The sequence below is a fragment of the Pantherophis guttatus genome, chromosome 1 (assembly GCF_059756535.1).
Source record: "Pantherophis guttatus breed Tessera chromosome 1, ASM5975653v1, whole genome shotgun sequence".
Taxonomy (NCBI): domain Eukaryota; kingdom Metazoa; phylum Chordata; class Lepidosauria; order Squamata; family Colubridae; genus Pantherophis; species Pantherophis guttatus.
The window spans coordinates 305,856,434-305,881,707 of record NC_142063.1 but is presented as its reverse complement, the minus strand read 5'-3'; the positions used below and the strand labels follow the sequence as shown (position 1 = coordinate 305,881,707).

The following is a 25,274-nucleotide window of genomic DNA, read 5'->3' as shown; positions in this document are numbered from 1 at the left end:
CTGCCGTTAGAATATGTAACATTAGATATATTGTTCCCTTGTTATATTTGTCCTTTGTAATACCCAATGGTATTATGTTGGCTTTATGTTTTGCATTAACATCTTTTCCAGCCATTGTTTTATCCGGCACCAAAAATCTCTGGCTTTCGGTTATTACCACCACATATGATAAAAAGTCTTTTCTTAGAAATCTCCAGTGATGAAGCACCTACAACTTCTGAAGGCAAGCTGTTCCATTGATTAATTGTTCTCACTATTAAGAAGTTTCTCCTTAATTCCAGGTTGCTTTTTTCCTTGATTAGTTTCCATCCACTGTTGTTAAAAATCATTCATGAGGAAAAGATCACTGTTGACCTCCATGACTGAAACTACTTATGTCAGTCAATATAGTTCGCTCTTCCCAGTGCTTTCTTAATGAGATCAGCTTCTTAGGCCACAATTTCCAACAAGGAATTAGCATCGGGTGAGGAATATCAATTCTTCTGCTTGGTTTTTAAACCTCAAAATTCCATTTCTCCAAGAACACACCCTATGGTTCATTGGGGGAAATATACTGTATGAGAATCTGTCCAATTCCTATCACTGAAAAGTTTAAGTATCTGGGAGAGCATTTGGAGGCGGAAATCAAATCATAAGCAGTTACGATGTGCCTTCTATGACTGTTCATTTATTTCGGTTTGACACTTCATTTTGTCAAATTTAAGTATCACAGAGTTTGACGCTAAATTGGTTTGTTTCATCCATGTCAATGTATATTATTTCAATATGTAAATTACAGGCTAATTTGCATGATTATATATAATTTAAATATGTAACTTATAAGCTAATTTGCAGGATTTGTATCAGAGTATCAAGTGGCCCCAGATACATGGAAATTGGTCATAGTCTTTCTCTACAATTACATACTTGGAAGATCCCCGTGCTCTAGCTTTATAATTCTGCTGCTCTATAGGGATGTCCTTCCAAGAGGAGAACTTGAAATTAGGCACGTGTAAGATTTCCCCTCCACTGATAATAGTTTGCATGAAAAAGATTTGGCCTGTTTACCTCCTGATGTGTACTTTAAAATTCCATCTATCATTATTATTTTTTTTAAATTTGATTTATATGCCGCCCTTCTCTGGAGACTCAAGGCGGCTTACAATGCGTTAAGCAATAGCCTTCATACTTTTGTATATTTATACAAAGTCAGCTTATTGCCCCCACAAACTGGGTCCTCAATTTACCTACCTTAGAAAGGATGGAAGGCTGAGTCAACCTTGAGCCTGGCGAGATTCGATCTTACTTTAATTGCAGACAGCTGGTGTTAAATTACAGAGCTCTGTCTGTTGAGCTATCCAGGCTCCCTTTTGCTTTCATGTGAAGAGAAAAGGGTTTACAAGTTGAAAACAGATACATATACAGTAGCTAGTGTAAATTATCTGCAATGGTTTTCTGCAGTCTGGGAATGAATGTTGTGAGTAATTTTCTAGCACTCATTTATTTAAAACATTTATGTGCTGCCTTTCCATCCATCATAATCCTCATGTTATCTGACACACCACTATAATAACCTACGACCCAAATGGCAGACGATGTCAGCTAAAACTTCATTTGAAAAATTCAATTTAATGAGGACAAATTCATTTTAAATTCATGTTGAACAGGATAGAATGACAAATAAGAATTAAGAGGCCAGATCTTTTAACTACAGTTTTTTAAAAAATATCTTAACAGCGGTGTTCTATTTTTATAAAAAGGGGAAAAAGAGAACAAGGTAAAAGAAAAATAATAGTATATTGACATTGTACAAAAGAATAGGGCTTGAAAGTCCATGTCTGCCAACAGATACAAGACGCAGTACTTTAAAAAGAATATTACATTTGTTTACTGGAGTCAAAGATTTGCTTAATGAACCATTGCCTCTCCACTCCTAACCCCCACCACTCAGAGATAATTCAGCTACCGTTACAGGCAAGCTGCAGAGGCAGGATTCCATTAGCAAATTCTATGGTATTTCTTGGGTTCTAAATAAGAATTATGGGCAATCTTCTTACTACTTGATTCAGCAGTGCATTCATGTTCAATTTTCCAGAAATGCATTTCCAGGGGTTTTTTTTTTAGTTCTCAACTTTTCAGTGTGGAGAATATATTGAAGGGAATGTAGCACTGATTTGCTCTGCATTAGTCACAGTGTGAACCAGGCAATTACTTACTAAAGGACAGTTGAGTCCTTAGAGTAAGAGATAAATTTATAATTATATTGATAACTGCTGTAAAGAATACCAGAAGCCACTTCTTTGTACCTTTTTTCTTTCTTTTCTATTTTTTTCTTTTTTTGCACTTTTAACTTTTTCTTATTGCGTTACATATGATATATATGATTCAATGTATTATTTAAAGAGAGAGAGAGAACAACTGACCATTCTGTGCATGTAATGAAAGCCGGGTTGCCTAGTTCCTGCAGCAAATTTGGGGTATCACAACTTGTAAATTGTCTGGCATTAGTTTATTGATTTTATTTCTGTCAGAATAGCAAGAAAGTAGTGGATTTTTTTGCCTCAAGTTCAAAAATAAACCTGGATTTGTATGGGAAATTGGGGAACCACTGACTACGGTGCTTTTGGAATTTAAAAAAATCCTAGGCCAAACCTTATGGGTACTTATAATAGTGTGATAAGCATTTTTATTTCCTTAGTTCCTTGGTGATTTACAAATCCAATTGGTACAGACAAATCCCCATACTGGCATATGAAATATTGTTGGCACTGGCTGTGTTCACACAACCCATAAGCCTTTATAATATTTTAAGAGAGGTGCTATAAGCTACCATATTGCTCTTCTATTTGCAGTGTACTTCTCCAATTTTGGTGATAGCTTTCAGTTGTATTCTTGCTTTGTTTATTGATTTGGTAGGAGGGAAATCCAGGGATATTCATTTATTTTTCTTTCCAGGCTGGGTCCGAGTTGGTACTTAATTTGGGACATTTAGTTTGATCATTTTTATAGTCTCTTGGATAGGTTGTTTTTCTTATTGTATAAATTATGCTTCCAGAAGGGATTGGCAATTCCTGGGGCTGAGGAAATACTGTAGTGCAGTGTTTCTCAGCCGCAGCAATTTTAAGATGTGTGGATGTCAACATCCAGAATTCCCCAGCCAGCATGCTGCCTGGGGAATTCTGGGAGCTGAAGTCCACACATCTTAAAACTTGCAGAGGTTAGCAATACTACTATAGAGGGACTGATGCTGGTGGCTTTTCAAAGAGACAAGAGGGTCAGGCAAACTATTGTGTTTCTGCGTATGGTTACAGATCTTGGTTACAAAAATCCAGATGTCTATTATTATTTATTTTTATTTAATTTATATACTGCCCTTCTCCCAAAAGACTCAGGCCGGTGAACAGCCATAATAAAAACAATGTACAAAAATAGAATTTAAGAGCAGATTAAAATAATTAAATCATGGGCCGAATTTAAAACTCTCATTTTAAAACCAATTTTAAAACCCCATTAAGACCAAATTAAAATCATTTATCCCATCAGAGCGGCTTCCTGGAATAACAGGGTCTTCACTGCACGAAGGCGCGGAGGTCGGGGATCCTTCGTATGTCCGGGGGTAATTCATTCCAGAGGGCAGGGGCCCCCACAGAGAAGGCTCTCCCCCTGGGGGTTGCCAGTCTACATTGTTTGGCTGACAGCACCTGAGGAGGCCCTCTCTGTGTGAACATACCAATCGGTGGGAGGCAATCGGTGGCAGAATGCGGTCTTGTAGATAGCCAGGTCCTAAGCCATGGAGCGCTTTAAAGATGGTAACTAACACCTTGAAGCGCACCCGGAAGACCACCGGGAGCCAGTGCAGCTCGCGCAAGAGGGGTGTTACATGGGAGCGACGGGTCGCCCCCATTATTACTTGCGCGGCCGCATTCTGGACCAGTTGGAGCCTCCGGGTGCTCATCAAGGGGAGCCCCATGTAGAGAGTGTTACAATAGTATTAGATGGTCTCAAGGAGTTAAATTTCCTGTATGATTTTGCTGCCAACCGGGGGCTGTCAAGAGTTTTCCATCCCAAATCTGGTAGAAGTATTAAAGGAACAGAAACCGTTTTCTTTGCATCTGCTTACAGTTAACTGTGATTATGCTATGTTTATCTGAAAAGCTTATTTAGATATCGGCATTTCTTTCAAGAGAACCGAAGTTGTCAAGCTATTATGGATGCATTCACACATAGCAGAAATTTAGCTATGTGACTGACATTTAATAAGGTACTGTACTTACCTTGAATACAACTCTGCAACAATAGAATTTGTGGATACGTTGCAAATAGAAATGTCATTTTTGAAAGAATGCAGTAACATTAAGGTAGACCCATACAGTACTTTTATTGCTCTGCAAGCATTTATATGTAAAAAGAACATATTTCAAAACAAACAAAAAGTTTGGGGAACAATTTTGATAAAAAGGAGCAGAGTGTTGAAAGTAAACTAAACTGAATGCCATCTCTGTGAAATTTATTATTTTTAGAACAGACCAATTATTTCCAGGCCAGATGGACCATCATGACACTACTGTTATTTGTACATTTATTTTGCATACTGAAAGCAAGTGTGGTATAATGGTTAAAGTATCAGATGTGGAAACTCTGATTAAAGCCCACCTCAACTATGGAGGTTTACTGTATGATTTGAGTACTTGGGACTCTTAAATTTGTAAGATTTAAATATAGTTAAAGACATAAATGACTTACAAATATGTAAGATGTTTGTTTACAATTTTTGTTTATAATTGTTCTGCCTTTTTTGCAGTTTGTATTTTGATATACTTCAAACCACATTTAAAATACGCAAAATATGCATTAAATTATGAAATGAGGCTGATTTAATACATAAAATAAATTATGAGGCATACAATTCCTGGCAAGAAAATACCCTGTCTTTAATCACTTATGAATGCTTCATTAGAAAACAGATTATTTAAAATGCCTAACGTTTAGAGATTTTTCAGAAATTTAAAATAGAAAATCCTTATCTATCATTATTTTATGATTTTTAAATATTTGCCACACAAATATTTGTGTAGCTAACAGCTAAACTCTGTAGCTAAACTTAATAGCATTCTAGATGTGCATTTGTTTGAAATGTAAACGGTAAAGCATATAGAATTTTTCCCATAATGAAGAATTAATGATTCAGCAAAACTTGCTAAAGCTGCTGTATGTTTAGATTTCCCTCCTTTAAAAAACACCTTTGTTCCTCTGGATCATAATATTTTTTTTTATATATATATAGAATTTGTAATGAATTTGTAATTAAATCTATATACCATATGGTATATCTGGAATATTCAACTTTAATTCCTAATTCCTAATATCTATTATTTAATTAAAATTAATGTAATTAATATTATCTAACATCGAAATAAAATTTCTAATATCTATTCCAGGAAAGATATTAATCCTAATTTCTGTCTTTTTAACATCTTTTAGTTTTGAAAATAAAAATATTTTTGTAGATTTTGGGAACATTATATCACAAACCCATCTTCCCATATTCATATTGTGTGACTGCATAAGAAATAAGCCAAATTGTCAAATATTTAAAATGCTTGTTCGCAAGAATTACATTGTTGAAACAGTGAAGTCTTCAGCATGACATCAATGGGCATTGCAGTGGCTACTACGCTTCCATTAGTACACAGTATGCTTATTTCCTTTTATTTGGGTTTTTAAATACATTATTTTTAACTGGGATGCTGTCATGTTGAAAATGAAGCACACAATTTCAGAACCATCTTTATTTTCAAGAATAACTCTGGGCTCCCTAAGGGCTCCAAAATCTTTCTAAAAATTAAAAATAATTGTTTCATTCGAATACTTCTGCATGATAAATGTTACTCTATATTTACTGATTTATTCTGGCATACTTGACATTTTTTCTATTGATATATTATCTTCTTTCTTGGGATTGTATGTTCCTTAGAATATCATGCATATGCCTTCTGGACACAGGTATTCTGTTATGTTGTATGATTTGGCACCAGGAGCGCTCAGACCAGCACTATACTGAGGTCTAGGACAGTGATGGTGACCCTTTTCAGCACCGAGTGGCCAAACCAGAATGCGTGCATGCGTGCCAAAAACCCGAAGACCAACTGGCCGGTGCGCATGCACGCACCAGCCACCTGGTCTTTTGGTTTCTGAGATATGCATGCATGCTGGCCAGCTGGTTTTCGTGTTTCCGGCGCTCTGGCACGTGCGAAGACCAGCTGGCCGGTGCGCCCGCACCAGAAACCAGAAGAGCAGCTGGCAACAGTGCGCATGACCACAGAGAGGGCTCTGCGTGCCATCTCTGGCACGTGTGCCATTGGCTCGCCATCATGGGTCTAGGACCACAAGGCTCACTTGTTTTCTGTGAAACAGAATTAAAAAGTAAGACCAGGAACATTTTAATGGATTAGGCCTCAGATTTCCATCTCAGCTTTATACTTAAAATTTGTGCTTTGATTTCAGTCCCAGTATTTGTGAATGGAGCAGCTCTTCCACTGCAGCCATTTTGTGCTATCTATAACACATAGGCAAATTTTCACTGGCTCCAAAGAGGCAATGATTTAACATGTTAATAGGACATTGACAAAAGCAGTATTGATGGGGCCAGGGAACCAAATCTATTCAGTTATCTGCAAATTAATCCTGATTTCAACATTTCTATTTACCTTCACCGTTTTAACCCACCAAATTACAAGGCTATTTATATATGTATATAAAATCTAAAAACAGATACCCCCCTCTTCCTCTTTATTGGCCGCAACATGATAATTTAAAAAGACAACCTTCACCAGTCATGATTCCCAAGTAGAGACAACACATACTACTAAAGATGCATACACCATACAACATTCACAGTCCTTTCCTCCCTCCCCCCCAATATACCCTTACAATTTCTACACTGAATTAATCATATTTAAAGAACGACTGGCCAACACCTACTTCACAAACTGCCTCTGAAGCTAATAAGTTTGCATGCCAGGGAAAGAATGTGTAAAAAGCTTTTTAAGTCTTTTGAACAGATTATTCATTGTTTTCCCTTCCTATAGGAAACCCTTCTTGATTCTCCTCAGCCTTTGCCCTCTTTCCAGCCTTGTTTTCCAACTGGAAAACAGTTGGCAGTTTAGGCGATATTTTACTATCACTACTGCATCCAACTTGCTCCCTCTGTCTCTTCGCATTGCACAAAAGCACGTGAGCCACTACATTTCCCACATCGCACACGTCTGCTACATACTGCAGTAACAGCAGGTACGTGTATCCAAACTTTTGACATGAAAATGGACAGGGGAAAGGAGTATGTGGTCTCCACCGAAACCCTTCTGACCGACCCCCCCCCACCCCCCTTTAAGGGAGAGCCGAGTTGCAGTGACAGGAGACCGCAGCGCCCTTGCTTTCTATTAATTAAAATCTTGTGGCTCCCCGTCAAGGTCTTTTTTGTGCCTCCATTCGGTCATTTCTAATGGGACCCTCCACCCTCCGTGATTCCCGTCCAAGAACCGAGACGACCGGTATTTGTTCCGACGACCTAAGTCCTCAGCAAACCTCTTCCGAACTTTTATTTGCCACCCAAGGCTTGCCTTGTAACCTACATTTGGGCGGTTGGGTTGACACAGTTGTTGGGTTATTAAAAAGGAAGCCCCGTTGGATGTTGGTTCGCATTGTTAGCCGCCTAGAGTGGTGCAGTAGCAGCTGGCTCTGCATGTTGAGTAAATCCCATTATGCTTATAGGGCTGGATTCTCCTGAAAGCGTGTTTCAGGTTGCACAGCCTTGCAACGTTGGCGAGCGCAGGACGATACGGCGCACTACGCATTTCGGCTCCACCTCCAGCCCGATCCTGAGGTTCGGAGGAACAACTGAGGCTCGGAAACTGGTCTGCTTTGCATGTTGCCCTGCAGGACTTTATTGCCACTCACAGTCTTCCATCCAGCAAATCCCCTTTCCTCTTTCCCCAGGAAGGCTCACTCCTCTCTGCCCTTAGCCATAGCTTCAGCCCGAGAACTTTCCATTCACCGCGAGAAGCCCTCCAGTCGCGGTGCGCGTACTGCGCCAGCGCCGGTTTTCCTCAAGACTCAAAAGGCGGCCTCAACCGCCTACCAGTTAACACTCCCACCCGCCCCCGCATGGACTCCTCAATAGAGGGCGCACGGCTCCCGAGCCAGACTGTGCATGCCCGAGTGACGCATTGCAGGTACGAAGCCACCAATCAGAGGAGCCTGTTCGTTGTTCACTCACTCACACGTTTCCCTTCGTCCATCTTCTTTCGCCGAGCTAAGAAGTCCCTCGTTAATAAATAAATAAATAAATAAACCCTACTCGACAATCTTACTTTAAGAGAGCTACTCTTTTACCATTCCTTTTTTTATCTTTAGGGAAAGGAACCTATTCATATGTCTGAGGCAAAAAAAAAAAAGTGAAATTCGTGGAGAAGGAACGGAATACATAGCGGGAGCGACGGTTGATACGCTAGTTGCGAAACCGGATCTCCTTTATTGCGCGCTTTTCATTTTCGCTATGGTGGAGGGGAGGGGAGGAGAAGGCGCGGATGGATTTGAGAAAGAAGTGAGGTGGTTTATGAGGCGCTGCCGGCAGGCGTGCTTCGTTCAGTGTGAGGTGAATCGCCGAGGCGTTTGGGTATTAGGAGCTGAAGAGGCAGCAGACGGCGCGCCACTCCTGTCTTCTGTGCCGAACAAGGCGGCACCAGTCGTGATCCTTAGCCTGCAGTAATCGCCGCCAGGCCGGGCAAAAGCCAAAATGGTTAGCAAAGGGAGGGCGAGAATCGGTCGGGGGGAAGTGGGGCGATTTGACGTGATCGCGGTAGTTAGCAGCAGAACGAGGAATGGATTGCTTTAAATGTCGCTTTTTAAAAGTAGTGGGGCGATGCGGGGACCCGGGTAGGCATCGTGTGTGTTGGGGGAGGGGGGTGTCGATCCTATGGGAGGACATCGGATACATTGAGACGAGTTAAGAAAGAGCGCGCTGAAGTCCGACTTTATCGCGCGCTCGTGTCAACGTCCTCCGTTGACTTCAGAATTCAAACGGACGCCGACTGCTTTTCTCGGCGCCATGCTGGGAGCGGAGTGTGAGGGGGAAGGAACAGAAGGTCTGTGGTAACTCTTCCCTTGTTAGATTCGTTTAAGGAAGGGGGTGTCCTGAGAACACCGTTTGCGGGGGGGGGCGGGTAAAATTCCGTTGCTGTAGCAACCGAGTTGTCGCCGCTGCTCGTGCAACGTTTGAGGCGTCGCGGGTGGGAGGCGGGAGTTATCAGAAAAAGTGACGGCGCCCCGGCTTGGTTTTTTTGGTGGCGCAGGGTGGAAATCGGGAGCAGTTTGTGTTCGCAGAGGATGTTTGGGGAGAAAGTAAAGCGGGGATCGGCTTTGCAAAAAACACACCTGAAACTTAAACCGCTTTGCGGGTTGTTTTTTTTTAAAGAAGTGCAAAGTTTCTACTTTCCCTGAAAAGTAAGACTCGTTTAACATAAAAAGGTGCAGTCGCGCCACGGGGGAAAATTTAATGGGTTAAAGCATGGAGCTACATTGGAATATTTTTTTGTGTGTGTAGGGAGATTGTTTTCTTCCTACTGCAGGAATTGCAAGAAGCTAAAATAGGAATCTCGGTAAAAGCTGGGAAAAAAATCTTGCAACATTTCTGTGCAGACTTTTTGGGATAGGATGTTGAGTAAGGGTGCATTATACTCTGAGGTTTCTAGGTTAAGGCAAGTGAAGCCATATTAAGGAATTTTGAGGAATGTTAAGTATGAGGAGAAATAATAATCAGAAAGTTGTATGATTTGGATATAGGTACTTCATCAGGAAAGAAAATATGGTAATCTAAGGGATACCCTTAAAATCATGATACTAAGCTGCTGATATTTTACTGTACCTTCCATTCCAAAAAGATTTGATTGTACTTTCTATATTTTAACAAGTAACATGCTTAACTGGTAATATAGTTTCATACCTATAAGGAAATGCTTGAAATTTGAAAAGACTGGGAATTGAGCAAGAAAGTCCTAGTGCTAAATTTGAGTTCTGCTGGATGTTGAAATAAATGTGGATTTTGTGCTTACTCTATCTTTCAAAGTGAATTTTCTCTTCTTGAGTGGAAATAGTTGAGATGACTGATTTTTTTTCTTTTTGATTAATGACACTAAATGATTTGTTTTGATACTAAAGCTGAATGAAAGTTTATCCAGGACAACAAACTTCTCAGTGGCCATAAAAAGTATAAAACCTCAGAGCAAGGGATAAATTTAGATGTTCTTAACATCAGTATCAGAGGATTCTAATTTCTACATCCTCAGCAGCTAGACAGAGCCAGTCACTTCATTTTCTGTTACCCTGCAGAACATTTCAAGTTGACTGTTATAAATATTTATGAATTTAAAACAATCTTTTGTTCTTTGAATATAAATCTTCGTACTGTATAATTTTTTTCACTGAAATAATGGAGTATGAAGAAACTGAAGAATCTCAGGAATGCAGATGATTTTCTCAGCAATTTGCAAACATTTGTGCAAGTAACCTATATACAGATTTCTACTTTTGCTACATGACCTCAGTGATAACTGCTCTTCAGAATGGTCCCCATAAGATGTGATAGATTTAAAGCAATGCTTAGAATATAAATATTTGGCTGGAGTTTGGAAAAATCCCAGCTACCAGATCACATAGGCTAAAAACATGTTATGCTAACATGTAGGAATTGTAACTTCCTTATCTGTAGCAGGGTTTATTTCTAGAGATTAGAAGTACTGATTCCGTATTTATGACACTTTGCAGCCTAATTTCAATATGAGTTAAATGGCCAACTGAAGACTCCATATTGAAGAATTCTTAAAATGGAGTGAATAAACAATGTGCACTCAAGTTAGAATTATTGGCTAAGTAGAGATATTTTTATATTATATATATATATATATATATATATATATGTATATGTGTGTGTGTGTATATATATATATATATATATATATGTATATTCATGGATACAGGATTTTTTGAAAGCATAAAATTATATTATAGGGATGCTTTATTTCATTTTCCATGACAGCTGTAAAATATGTTCTTTTCCCCATGGGACTTTGAATTTAAGAGGCTTTAGCCTGTTTTTGACCTTTTTAGAATTGCTGAAATATTTCTTGAGTGTTTTCTATTTTAGAATTATTTCTGTTGCTCTCAGCCTTGTGGATATTTTGGATGAAATTTCAGATTGTTGCTTTGTATTCTAGGGAGAAATCAATATCTCAACAGTTTCACCTGGGAATCTAGAATTTGTCATGAACATTTATCTGTAGGCCATAGTGCAGTTATGCCTCTGTAGAAGGTCACAAGTGATTCTTTCCAGCAATAAAGAATGAAGTACATGGTGTAAAATGTAATTGATAGCGATAGCTGAATAATTCTAATGTCTTGTTAAAGCAGTTTTTTGCTTGTTATCTATCGATAGAGCTATTCTTGAATAGATGGGTCATTTATCTAACATCAATTTTACTATTTGTATTCTTTTTCATGTGCCCAGTCCTTGTAATAACAATTGTACAACTTTGTTGAACACAGTCAGAATGCATATTTTTCAGTTAAACGTTTTTACATTGCCTATGATATTTGATACCATGCATTTGTGTTATGCTTGCATACTGCATTTAGACATCTTAATTTTAGTTAAAGCTTTATTTTTATCCCACCTTTATTTTTAGGAGTAACTAAAGACAGTAAGCATATTTAATATCCCTTCCTCCTCCTATTGCTCCATTATAATCCTTTTTTAAAAATGAAAAGGGTGACAAAAGAGTCAAAGAATAGACTCATTCTAATTGTGCATCTAGAATTTTCTGTTTTCTAGAATTCGAGAACTGGTAGATGAGAAATTATGTAGGGAAGGAAAACAAGTTTTAATTCCTGACCATTGACGACTTGTAGTTGCTTTCATTAGATTAAGTTTCTTGAAAGTTTTCCATTGTAGAAATGAAGGACAGCATATTTTAAATTACAAAACAGGAGTTTATTTTTCTTTAATTGTTGTACCCTCAAATCTCCTTGGAAGAGAAGTGTCTTCCAACTCATAGAATACATTTGTGGGTGGTTGGGGATGTAAAAATCTTCTACTGCAGAATGTGGTTCTATCAATTGACAGCCACAGCTGGATATCAACTAGCAATTTTATGGGCCTTCAGTAAATGCCCTACTAAAGCTATGTTAAGTGAGGTGACAGCTTTTCATCCAGCTGTTGTACTTACTAGCATAACTTCCTTTGCTTGTCTGCCCCCTTTAATTCAATAGGTATGGGTAATGGGTAGTTTGATATCTGACATGGCTGTAGAAAACCTTTTGAAGGTTTGCAGCAGCAGCATCTTTCCGAAGCTTCTGAATAGCTGTTTTAAAAGCGTCTCCAACTTAAGTGAGTCTGCATTCATCCTTGTTTAGAGTTTCTACTGGTACTTTTGACAGAGTTGCAGTGTGTGCACATCTATGTGGAAAGTACCTTATAAAGCCCTTAAAGTGTTTGAGCCTTCCAGAGAATGCTGTTACCTGTTTTGAAGAAGAGCCCTTTTCACAATCTTTGTATAACTTTACTTAATGAACGATGATTTATATTGCAGTTTTTAAAGCCTTAATATGCGTAATAATTGTGTATTTATGGGAGTTGTAGCTGAAAACTTCAGAAATATAGCCAATTGCCTAACTTTGCATAATTTCAGCTCCAGCCTGAGCTGTACCACGGCATGGATAAAATGACCAGTGTAGTCAGCTATATATAGTGCTCCAAGATTTGAAAAAGCTGCTTCTATTTTATGTCACTAGAATACCTAGTATTAAATCTGAAAGGATGTGACTATTAATTTACTGCTTAATCATAATTTGAGATTGCAAAATAAAAATAAGTTGTGGGTAAAATATAATGTAAACACTAATATTAAAGAGATCAAATTAATAAATACAGCTTTATATAGAAGCATGATAGAGGTGTTGGACTCAGTATAGTGGTACAGTGCTTTTAATTCATGAAGAAAGTTACTGCATCATTTCCCCTTCCTAGTTCTGATTTCCATATTTTCTTTTGTTCTGCACATCCTGTAACTCACAAGATCCTTTTCCAAAGTATTTTAATAAAGTAAAACCTGTTCAGATTTTTAGGAGATATCTTTGTTCTGCATTATCAAGACAGAATGAGCATGTGAATTAAATTTTCTCAACTTCAGTTGAAGTTTGCAAAAAAGATAAGTTGATAGTCCTTAAAGATAAGATTGATCTTTGGTTTAAGTAGATGTGATTAAAACGATCACATTTCATTGATGTTGCAGCCTCACTTATTATTTTTCATCTATGCATGCAGAGAACATTCTGAGAATCCTAACAGCCATTTTCTACTTGCTTTTCCATGCCTTAATGTTTCAAATTTTCCACATTGATTTGCCCATTAGAGAACATTTCAGTCCTTGTATGATACAGTGAAATGAGATGTAATGCATGTCTTGTATAATAGACTTGTTATTGGTCATTTTAAGTAGGATTTGAATATACTGTTTATAGAGAAAAATTACAGCCAGACTTTATTGTCAACTATTAGTTTCACAAATAAGCTCCCAACGGACTATTTACATTTTTTTTAACAAGCTGACAAATTTGCTGCAGGGTTTTATTTTAGTATACTGAAAAGTTAGGCAATATATGTGTAAATTGATAATCTCTAAAGATGTTAAGGTAAAGTTACATACTTGATTCAGAAGGCAGAGTTATTTAAAATTCAATATATATTGGCTAATGTTTCATGCTTGAGGAAACTGTCCCAAATCATTTTACTTATGGAGAGCATTTCATAGGAAATTGCATTATGCTTAGAGTAACCATTATTCTTTTATCTATAAGAGCAGATTTCCTGGATTGTTATATGCTCAGGATTAGTCTTGTAATTAGTCTTGTATTCTGTATTTTCTATTAAGTAAATCTGCTCTACAGTATAGTATTGTAAATATTATTAGCATCTTGTTGCATAGATGCAAATTAATATATTTTGGCAAAGTGTCCAGTACATTTTCCAAACACAACTACAGGTGTTTATGCAAAATTGTGCAATTGAGTCTTAAAATTTTCTAATATGCAGCAGAGTGCTATCTGGTAATTAAAGTTACCTTATTTAACTAGCTTGCTTATTTGCTTGTCCATAGATAGTGAGAGTGAACAACTTCTCATTATTTCACATATTGACTAATTGCAAAATCATTTTTTTCTGATTTCTTATAACTTTATTATAGCTCATACACATTTAGCCAAATTGTGTAATCTTCTGGAAATCTGAGGTGGCTCTGTTTAGGGCAGAGCTCCTCAGACCCCTGTCCATGGACCGGCACCGGTCTGTGGCCTGCCAGAAACCAGGCCATTCAAAGAAATGAAGCCCCGTCCGCGGGATGCAGGGAATATGCAAAACCACGCCCCCTCTGGTCCATGGAAAAACCTCTCTCCATGGAACCAGTCCCTGGTGCTCAAAGGTTGGGGGCCACTGGTTTAGAGTCCACTGACATGAATAGAATGAAGTTAAATTAATTGATACCCAGTGAATTTGCTTTTGTAATTTAAAGCTACTATTTAATGGAAGGGGTAATAGAGGTAGTTGGTAAGTCTCTCCTTACTGTTGATCTGAGGACTGCTGGCTGTTTAGAACTTGTTTCTTTTTCTCTATATAAAGAATTCAGCTGTAGCCACCAGTTGACTGGAGCCATTTGGTTTTTTTTTATTGCAATAATTAGAAGACCTATGTCAAAGGTGTTGGGCTGTCTTTGTGGCTTGAAGCTGCGGCTTTTTATCATGGTGAAGCCTCCCTAAGACATTTACTTGTCTTATTTAGCAACTAAATCAGCAGAAAATAGCACTACAGTACTTTTCAGTGGTTTGCATTTGTTTTTCAATATTGCGCTGAAAAAGATGTAGAGCACTATGTGCAGGATACACATTGTCTATTCCCTCCTTTCAAGGAACAGTACAGATCAAATACAGCTACATTTAAATGTCTATTTATAATTTGATTCTAGCTGTGTATTCTCAAAGTTCCTTTATCTTTTCATTCCTTCGTAGAGTGTTTGCTTTGTTTTCAGAATTATAAGTCTGAATGTAGAGCCTTGTGTATATTCTGCAAAAAAAAAAAAAAGTAAGAATGGTAAATATAAAACTAGTTTGCCAAGGTATATTAACCTCATTATGTTTACATATTCTAGGCTGATCAACTGACAGAAGAGCAGATCGCAGGTGAGATGCCAGATTTATATTACTTACGGTGTTAATGTGTAATTTCAAATATATTTCAGTAAAAGTATAACGCTAGAACCTGAATATTTTGTCTACTAATTGGATCATTTTAATTCATAACTGGCAACTTCACTAAATTTATTATTCTACCATATAGCTATAATTTAATTACAGGAAATGCTTAAACTTGAAATAAGAATATTCATTACTTGCATGCCTAAAGTTTGAACTGCATAAATTATATCGCTTTTTTATATTATAACAGTATATGCCTGCGCTTCTTATATAGAACTTCTGAAGGAGCATATATTCTTTGTTACTTTCAGTTAAATAAGGTACATAAAAGTGTGTTTGGATGTGTATATTTGGGTTATATTCCTTGAGGAGAAAAATGGTATTTGCAAATGCCATTTCTGTAGACTCTTATTCAACTTGCTCACAGTGACCATAAATCTACCCTCCCTAAGCAAATTTTAATGTGGATGTTTGGTACTCTAGAGAGAAGAGGAATAGGCAGAAATAAGATCCACTTCCTGCTTGCAAATCTCAGAAGGTTGATCCGGAAATATATTTATGGATCACAGTTATGTGTAATTCCATATTTACACGTCATCTTATATTTTTTCCTTAGTTTAAACATTTTAAAGGAATGCTAAAATAATAAAACAGAATAGTATCTTTTCAAAGCATGTTATATGTTCTGTTGGAATGTTTATTATACCGAAGAGATAACAATCTATTGCAATCCAGTTGAAGAGTTACTTTGGTGCTCTAATGTAGCTGAAATGGAATTAGCATTAAAGAAAAAAAAAAATTAGGGAGGATCTGCCCTAATTGATCAAATGGTTAAAAGTGGTGGCAGGAACGTTGTACCTTCAGACTTGCAAGATTCTTGTAATGTAGCCTTAATTTAGTAGACTTAGCTGGTCTAGTTGTATTTTCTATCTGATTTACATAGGTGGGCTGACAGAAATTTAACTTCATTATGGAAAGTCTAATTTATTTATTTGATGGATAGCTAGACCATAACCAGAGTTAAGGCATTAAAATCAATAAATAATCACATGTTAAAATTTCTTTAAATCTTAAAACATTACAAATATACCAAGATAGTTCAAACCTAATTAGATAGGCTTATTAAAATTGTGCATATTAATTTAGATTCATAAAAACTGCACCCAGTTGGGTATTAAATAAAGTGTGTAAGATGCTGAGTGACACTGCTATTATGCTAGTTTCTCCAGATGAAATGTGCCTACTTTCTTATTCCAGAGTAGCTCTGGGAAAATTATTTGGCATAAAAAGATAATCAGGATCTGAGATTTATATTCACATTTGACATCCTACCTAGATGTGTAGAATAAGTATTAGAAATTTCTCCCATAGCAATATAACTTTTCTACTAGTCTTTTCAGAAACCCATATTTTTTGTTGGTACATCTTAGGAAGGTCTTATTGTGACATTGTTTAATTCATAGGCAATAATGAAAGCTTACCTGGTAAAAGTTCCAGTCCCATAACAAGGCTCTGCTTTTTTGTGTCAAGAGGCATAGTCCAACGTATTTGAAGATAGTCTGTGTGAGATTTATGTTATGTTATGCTATGTTATGCTATGTTATGTTATGTTAATATATTATTATATTATATTATATTATGTTATAATATTTATTATATTATTTATTTTAAATAACTTAGTAGGAGTAATTGCTTAGTAGGAGTAATTACCAACTATTATCTATACCCAAAAGGGAATAAGCAATTATAACATTCTCAGCTGGATCTCAAGGCAAGAGGAGCCTGCATTCTGATAATTCTCACCATACGCCAGTTCTATGCTTCAGATTGCAGAGCAGCACAGTAAAAATCAATATCAGATTCCATTCTAATGGAAACAAGTGTGATAATGCTGTTTTCATTTTGCTAGGATTTTTTATTTTATTTTAAAAGCTAGTTTTAAAAGCTTTTTTAGACACACAACATGACACAGGAATAATTTTTATTTACTCAAATTTTGTCTTACATACCGTATTTCTGCTTGAGGACTTGAAGTGATAATTTTGAATACAGGTAGTCGTCGACTTACAGCCACAAAAAAGCTCAAAATTTCCACTGCCCATTTTATGAACCGTTTGCCACAGTTGTTAAGTGAATCATGTGATAATTAAGTGAATCTGGCTTTCCCCATTGACCTTGTTAGAAGCCAGCTGGGAAGGTTACAAATGGTGTTCACATGGCCCAGGACAGTGCAACTGTCACAAATACATGCCATTTGCCAACCACCCAAATTTTGATCACATGACTACGGAGATACTGCAACCGTCACAAATGTGAAAACTGGTCGTAAGTCTCTCTTCAATGGTCACTAAACAAATGATAAGGATTACCTGTACACATAGAATTATAGGATCATGTAGGAATAAGTAACAGCATAGCAATAATATACACAAGAAAGCCAAGGTAAGTTGGGGAAGTGATATTAAGCTAATAAAGCAATTGTATGCATATTGTCAATTATGCATAATAATTTGTAAAAAATACATATTTTCTTTTAAGGAGATAAGGAGATGGAATTTTCTCTTATGAAATGAAAGAACAACATGAGAAAAATGTTTTTAGTATTCTGTAATAGAATTCCTGAATTGTTAATCAATAAAATAGGCAAATGTAATATACCTAGTAGGCAAAAAGTGGTATGAATTTGTGCATTTAACATTGGGCCATAGCCTTCCTTTTTACATTTAAGTGCCTGGTTACATGCATTTTTAAGAGATTAGAATACCTAAAACATTTTAAAATGATGCATCCTCTAGTGGGAGATTGATGATGCAATATAAAATTACTTCTAGTATTTTTAATTGATATATTTAAAGTTAGTTTATTAGTTATTAACAGTTCCTTCCTTGAAAATATTTTTTTCTCAGGAATTTTTTTTTAAAGTTCTGTTCTTTATATGTATCTTTTTCATGTAAATGAAAAATAATCTCTAAAAATGGACATATATTATAGTAATATATCATACCAAAACTGATTTATTGTGTACATTCTGCAGTTATAACCATATCTATACTCTCTGGTATTTTGGGGAGTTAAACAATGATGAAATTATAGAAACCAATTATCATTGATTCAACTTTAAAAAGACTTAAATTACTTTTGACATCTTTCCCTGTCTAAATACAGTTCTAGTGTGTGTGTGTGTATTCTTTGATGACCCATTTTGGAACTTTGCCTACATACATGTTTATTATTTATATTATTGCCTTTTCAGAATAACATGCAAAGCCCAAAAAGAAATTAGAACTAGAAAGCCAAAGTTGTGATATAAGAAAAAAATAAACACAGATCTAATTTATTCTATTCCTGTTAGTTATGTTTCTGCTTTTCTATTTTTGCTCTCCTATGCTGATAGTTAACTTTCTACTTTATCTTTAAAATTTTCTCCTCTTTTAGAGAACACCTCTCTAACCAACCCTTCCTCTCAACACATTTGAATCTTATTTATTCATTTCATACGAATACTTTCAAAACTATTTTCAGTTTTGTACTCTATGTATATTCATGCTATATGTATTGACCCTATTTCTTGATGGTTAACCAGTTCTTTGTCAAACTCCGTACCGTAGGGCATTATTGAAGAAGCAACCATTAGGTAAATTTAATACATTTTAAAGCAAAAATTAAGAATATAAAGTATTAAGTATTAGTAACCCAGTCCTCTTTCATTAGTGAATTCTTCCAGAGAAGAATTTCTATAAACTTTCTATTTGGTTCAAAAAGTTTTGAATCTCTTCTTCCTGGGCTTTGTGCTATCCAGACTGAGCTACTGTTTACTAGATAAACCATTAACAAACCTTCCCATCTGTTGATTGTTTATATCTAGAGGTCCTTATGTTTCTTTTTGAACCTCTAGAACATGTTTGATATTCCCACTGTGTTCACTTTACAGGGATATTAAGCAAGTTCTCGATTTAACAACCAGTTGAACCAAAATTTCCATTGCTAAGCAAGACAGTTGTTAAGTGAGTTCTACCCCATTTTTATAACCTTTCTTGCCACAGTTAAGATAATTACTGCAGTTAATTACTGCAGTTGTTAAGTTAGTAATATTAAGTTAGTGAATCTGGCATCCCCATTGACCTTTCTTGTCAGAATGTTGCAAAAGGTGATCAGATAATCCTGTGACACTTCAAGGATCATAAATACTTGTCAGTTACCAAGCACCCAAGTTTTGATCACGTGACCATGGGGATGCTGCAAAGGTTGTACCAAGTGTGAAAAGGCATTATAAGTCATTTCTTTCAGTGCCATTGGAACTTCATACAGTTATAACTAAACAGTTTAAGTCAAGGAGTACTTGCAGTCAGCTCTTCTTTCAATACAATAAATTGGAAAGCAGCTTGCATTTATGCATAACCATTTCTATCATATATTCTTAGTGGATTCACTTCTGGTTCAACTTCCAGTCCAATATATTTACTTCATCATAGTTCTAAATCTTCTCATAAACACTAAATTTTCTTACATGTATAAATCAGTAAATATAACAACTTTTTTCACATTCATACATTTCACTGGCTTCCTGGAACTTCATTGGTTTACTCAAAATAGTTTGTCCTATAGCTTCTGTCCTTGCTGTAATCAAATTGTTTGGACATTCTGTAGTTTTAAATATTGAAACAGGCTATCCCTGCATAAGTGATAAAAGTTTTATATGATTCCTATTAAAAATGGGGACATTTTACGTTCTGTAGAGACAATTATAATACTTCAAACATCAAATACAAGGAATTTAAGCCTCCATGGCATGATAAATTAACTAGTGTTTGGAAATATAAAAATAATGGGAATGTGTGAATCAGTGATAATCAAGGAAGTAAATCTCACATTCAGAGCAGGAGGAACTATGATCCTATATATAGATAAATTTAACTACAAAAATCAATTTTGGTTATATATTGTTTTTCCCTGACAACATAGTATAGCAGGCAAATTGTCTTCCTACTGGTATTAGTTGTAACATAAAACCAATTAGGCAGTAGTTCACTGTACTTATTTTGGCTAGGTATTATAATACGTTCTAAAGCTAAATAAGGCTTAAATGTAATTGATCCAATAAGAGGTGTATTAATTGGATTAATATTAGAGCATGTTCGTCCAACTATTGAGCTATAGAAATGTTGTAAAACACTTGAACAGTAATTACAATAGTTTGAACGGAAAAAAATGAAGTTGTTCAAAAGTGATTTCCTAAATCAGAATTTAAAAACTTAAATTAAAAGGGATAGTCGGGATGGAGAAAGCAAAATCCTGTGAAACTGGTGGTTGAAGTTTGAATTGACTCAAGAATTCAATTACTAAAAGACCATAAATAATTGCAGAATATCTTATTTTGTTGCTTCCATTTTCCATGATGAAAATTTCTTTGAAGCAAACTGAAACTTTATGAAAATAAGACAGTATTCCATGCTGGCGGGGGAATTCTGAGAGTTGGTCCAGATACCTTAAAAGTTGCTAACTTTGAGAATCGCTGATGTAAGCACTACCCTTTTTTTAAAGGGCTTGACTTTTTTGTAGTGGGTGTTGTGAGGTTTAGAAGATTTTATGTATTTATTAAATAATATTAAACAAATTTGTATACCTGCCTAGCTCACACATAGGTGATTCCAGTGTAATCACACATAGGTGACTCTACAGTAAGTGCTATTTTGGCATCTGATACCTTTTTTCAGGGCCCCAAAACAAGGTCCAAAGCAGTAGTGGGTTGCTCCCAGTTCGGTTTTATAGAACCGGTAGTAAAACCGGCGGGAGGCTCCGCCCACCCACCATGATGTCATCATGGGTAATCTGCGCATGCGCAGAAGCGCGCATGAGTGAAGCAAGCACACGTGCGTGCTCCCGCACGTGAAGTGATATACTAATTTACTAATAGAATTTACTAATAGAATATACTAATAGAAGTGATATACTAATTGCCATTGTGGAAGTAGTTTTCTGAGCATCAAATGATTGGAGGATTTTTTCATCTGATGGTAATAACGGGACTTCACATTTCCAAAAGAAAAGTACTTTCCTTTGGAACTGGTGCATGTTTTTTTATCCCTTTTCTTTTCCTGCAACTAAATTTGTTGGAGAAAAGGTAGGGAAAAACTATCATGGAAGCATTTTTTAAAAAATAATTTTTTAGAGTCACATTCATCTTAACGATGGTTTGTGGTCTTAGCCATATAGCTTTCGTGGCAAGAGTACAAAATAATGTCTTCTTGATTATTTTGTTGTATTTGATTTCAATTTGATATTGCCTGGTGGTTTTTGTTTGCATACTAACCAGGGTTAATTCTGTTTATGCTTTCAAGTTTAGCCAAGGTTGACTAATTACATCCTAATTTAAAAACGTTGGCTAGTTGACACATCGCAAAGTTTTATTATGAAAATTACACAAATTCTGAAAATATCAGGCACACAGTATCCTATTAAAAGCAGTATGTGTTTTACTCTGATGTAATGTGCTTGGATTTCATTCGTTTTACTCATTGTCTTATCCCTTACAGTGGCTTTTGGGCAATTGAATTAAAATTTAAGTAAAAATAAGTTGAATGGTTTGCTGTTTTGTATTACAGAATTCAAGGAAGCCTTTTCACTATTCGACAAAGATGGAGATGGCACAATAACAACAAAAGAATTGGGGACAGTGATGAGGTCACTTGGTCAGAATCCCACAGAAGCAGAATTACAGGACATGATCAATGAAGTAGATGCTGATGGTAAATTTTATTTAAAATAATTCAGTAATTAAAATTAAATCAGCATTAATACCTGGATATAACTGAAAGGAATTTTATTAATATATAAATTATTTTCCAGGTAATGGCACAATTGACTTCCCAGAATTTTTGACAATGATGGCAAGAAAAATGAAGGATACAGACAGTGAGGAAGAAATTAGAGAAGCATTCCGTGTATTTGATAAGGTATTCCAGATATTTTGATAAGTTTTCTAAGTACTATGTGCCTTAAACCAAGGGAAATTTCCACTTTGATAAAAATAAATTCTGTACTCATGCCAGCGAACAATGATGTATAGTTTTCAGGGAATTATATTTGACTTTTAATGCAAGCCTTCCTAACTTGCAGGCAATCTGTTCTATAAAATTTTAGAAGAATTGGTGCTATCAATAATGGTGCACTTTTTTTTCATTCCTCCCAACCCAATTAAAGTATGTAATAACTAATGTCAAATAATGTCAGTTAAATAGTTTGGTCTGTAATATAGTCTAAAAACAAAGTTTTCCCAAGTATGCATATATATGAGTTCGAAATGCATGGGACAATAATTAACTGTCTAGCTGTTTTAACTTCCTCAACTGTTCTTTGCAGTGCTAATTGTCCTTGTCTGTGCTTAATTTTTAACCTTTTAGTAGAAACAAGTTATTTCTGATTGAGTAATTGTTAAAATATGTGTTTAAAACAATGTAATATAATTAAAGTGGCCACCAAATATTTTCCAGGATGGTAACGGTTATATTAGTGCTGCAGAACTTCGCCATGTGATGACAAATCTCGGAGAAAAGCTAACAGATGAAGAAGTTGATGAGATGATTAGAGAAGCAGATATTGATGGTGATGGTCAAGTAAACTATGAAGGTAAAAGTTATACATAGTTTATTGTAACATAAGTTGTCTTGAACCTGTTAGCAAACAGTCAAACCCACTGGCCTTAATACACCTGCATAATTAAGGCCAAAGAAGTGATAAAATGGCTTCTGTTTAAAAGCAGTAAAAAAATAATTTTCTGTTGGCTAAAAGATGTGCATTGCATTTGGCAGTCTGAAAAACCCAATAAAACTATTTGCAATGTGCAGTTTCTCCTTTTGAGAGCTTGCATTAAAAATGGAGAGGTAATACAAAGGAATAGCACTGTTAGAATCCAACTAATCTAACTTTTTTTCTCATAACACATAATTTCAAAGTAGCAATAAATTAGTTGCCAATCAGGTAAATAGTCTTTTTCTAGCATCTAGCTAATCAAATAAAGATGTTAGTATTCTCCTGCCTCCAATGTGATGTCAGAAGATTGCACCATTTTATTTTCTCTTTAGAAACAGCTAGAAACAGCTAGGGATTCTCTGCAACAATAATAGTTGGCATAAATCATGTCTTTGTGCCAAATATATCTGCAAAGTGTCAATGTAAAGTTTTAACTGGAACTAAAGATAGAAAAGTGCTATTTGCTGGCTTTATGGTTCTTAATTACTTGCTTATGATCTTTCAAAAATACTTTGTGTTATAAATATTGAAGTGCATGTTTATCTGGCCAGAAATAACATTACAACTTAGATCTGATCAAAAGTAGTTTTAGTTTTTATTTGATATGAGACAGAAGATACACCAGTAGGGCTTGCAGTATATCAGCAAGGATTCTGACAGCCAGTTATTTAGCACTATTAGTTGGTTTCTTTTTCTGCTTTCAATTATGCTTGAACAAAGACGTTTGAGGTAAATTATAGGTTTTATGCTAAGGGGCTAAACTGTATTTAAGTCTTTGCTCAAGCAAAAATGTTCACTGTGTAGCAGTTTTTGATAAATTGGTTATAGATCTGTAGAAAATAGAGTGCAAACATAAAGGTGGTCTATCTAATATTAATACTTTGTGATATTTAAATTAAAACATTTGTAGTGCTGCAGTTTTTAAAATCCTTCACAATTGTATCTGGAAAAAGTATTTTAGTGTGACACTTAAAATATAAAGCATTGAGTAACAAGCAAATTTTGCACATAACAAGGCTTAGTATTTTAGTTAGGTACCTAAAGAAACAGAGCTGAGCATCACAATATTGATGGACAACTGACTTGTCACTTTTTGTATGAATTCTTTGTGTATTAGAAAGAATTACTACTACTAATTAAATGAATGAAACATGATTAAAAAATAAAAATTATTTAGAAATAATAGCTTACTAAAGTGAGCCTACTCTTGAAATCCACAAATATTTTACAGAAAACAAGATGGTAGTCTAAAACTGGCATAAATTTATTGGCTAGAATGGCAGATTGCCTGCTTTTTATTTGAATATTCACACAGATACTGGAATGACATTATCATCTTTTTTTCTTCTACAGAGTTTGTACAAATGATGACAGCAAAGTGAAGACACTGCACAGAACGTGTTAAATTTCTTGTACAAATTGTTTATTTGCCTTTTTCTCTGTTTGTAACTTATCTGTAAAAGGTTTTCCCCTTCTGTTGAGAGAGATGCATGTATAGTAACAAACTCATTCCTCCATGTTTTCCCCTTTATCTGTCATCCTGATATTTTGGGAAAATGATCAAAGTAACAAATGTTTGCATGTGGCTTACTCTGGATATTTAAGCCCTTCCACACTTCTAAAGTTAGATGGTGTTGGATAAATGAGGGATCATCTAGGTTATGCCTGTTGAAATTAGTTATTTTAGGAAATTTAGCATGTTGTTGAAATGTAGTCTTAACTCTGTGGACTATGGACAGTCAACAATATGGAACTTTAAAAAGTTTGCACTATTGCAAAACGGGTGTATTATCCAGGTACTCGTACACTATTTTTTGTACTCCTGGTCATGTACCAGAAGACATTTTTCTTCTATAGTTACTATGCTTTTAAAAACTTTTGTTCAGCCACTTATTTTAAAAAGAATCCGCTTATGGCACAACTTGCCTCAAATCCATTCCAAGTTGTATATTTGTTTTCCAATAAAAAATAATTAACTCACATTGTCTAAATCTTTTGTTGAATTCTTATACATTATTTTTTAATGTGTCTACTTCTGAAATTAATCCTTGTACCTTTTAGATTCTAAATGGAGGCTGTGTTTAGGCATAGCAAAAGTAGCAACTTTTGCCTTCTAGGCTTGAACTTGGTTTAAGGAATTTCAGGCAGGTATACCACCCCTGAATCATACTTTTCCCTTTCAAATCTAGAAATCTGTAAAGTGAATACAGATAATATCAACAGTACTGGGCAAATGTTTTAGGCAGTTG

At 35.6% G+C, this 25,274-nt stretch overlaps 1 protein-coding gene across 4 annotated transcripts; it reads left to right on the top strand.

Annotated features, from left to right (window-relative positions):
• The first annotated feature begins 8,620 nt into the window (after window positions 1-8,620).
• On the top strand, window positions 8,621-25,005 carry CALM2 (calmodulin 2). Of its 4 annotated transcripts, none has more exons than XM_034427616.3 (6): window positions 8,621-8,776; window positions 15,231-15,261; window positions 21,879-22,022; window positions 22,123-22,229; window positions 22,767-22,902; window positions 24,379-25,005. In XM_034427616.3, the coding sequence occupies exons 1-6, from the start codon at window positions 8,774-8,776 to the stop codon at window positions 24,405-24,407; spliced, it is 450 nt and encodes a 149-aa protein (XP_034283507.1). In that variant the 5' UTR covers window positions 8,621-8,773; the 3' UTR covers window positions 24,408-25,005. The 4 variants fall into 4 exon arrangements, with proteins under 4 accessions (XP_034283507.1, XP_087739376.1, XP_087739375.1 ...); XM_087883249.1 differs by lacking the exon at window positions 8,621-8,776 and adding an exon at window positions 9,045-9,122; XM_087883250.1 differs by lacking the exon at window positions 15,231-15,261.
• The last annotated feature ends 269 nt before the right edge of the window (window positions 25,006-25,274 follow it).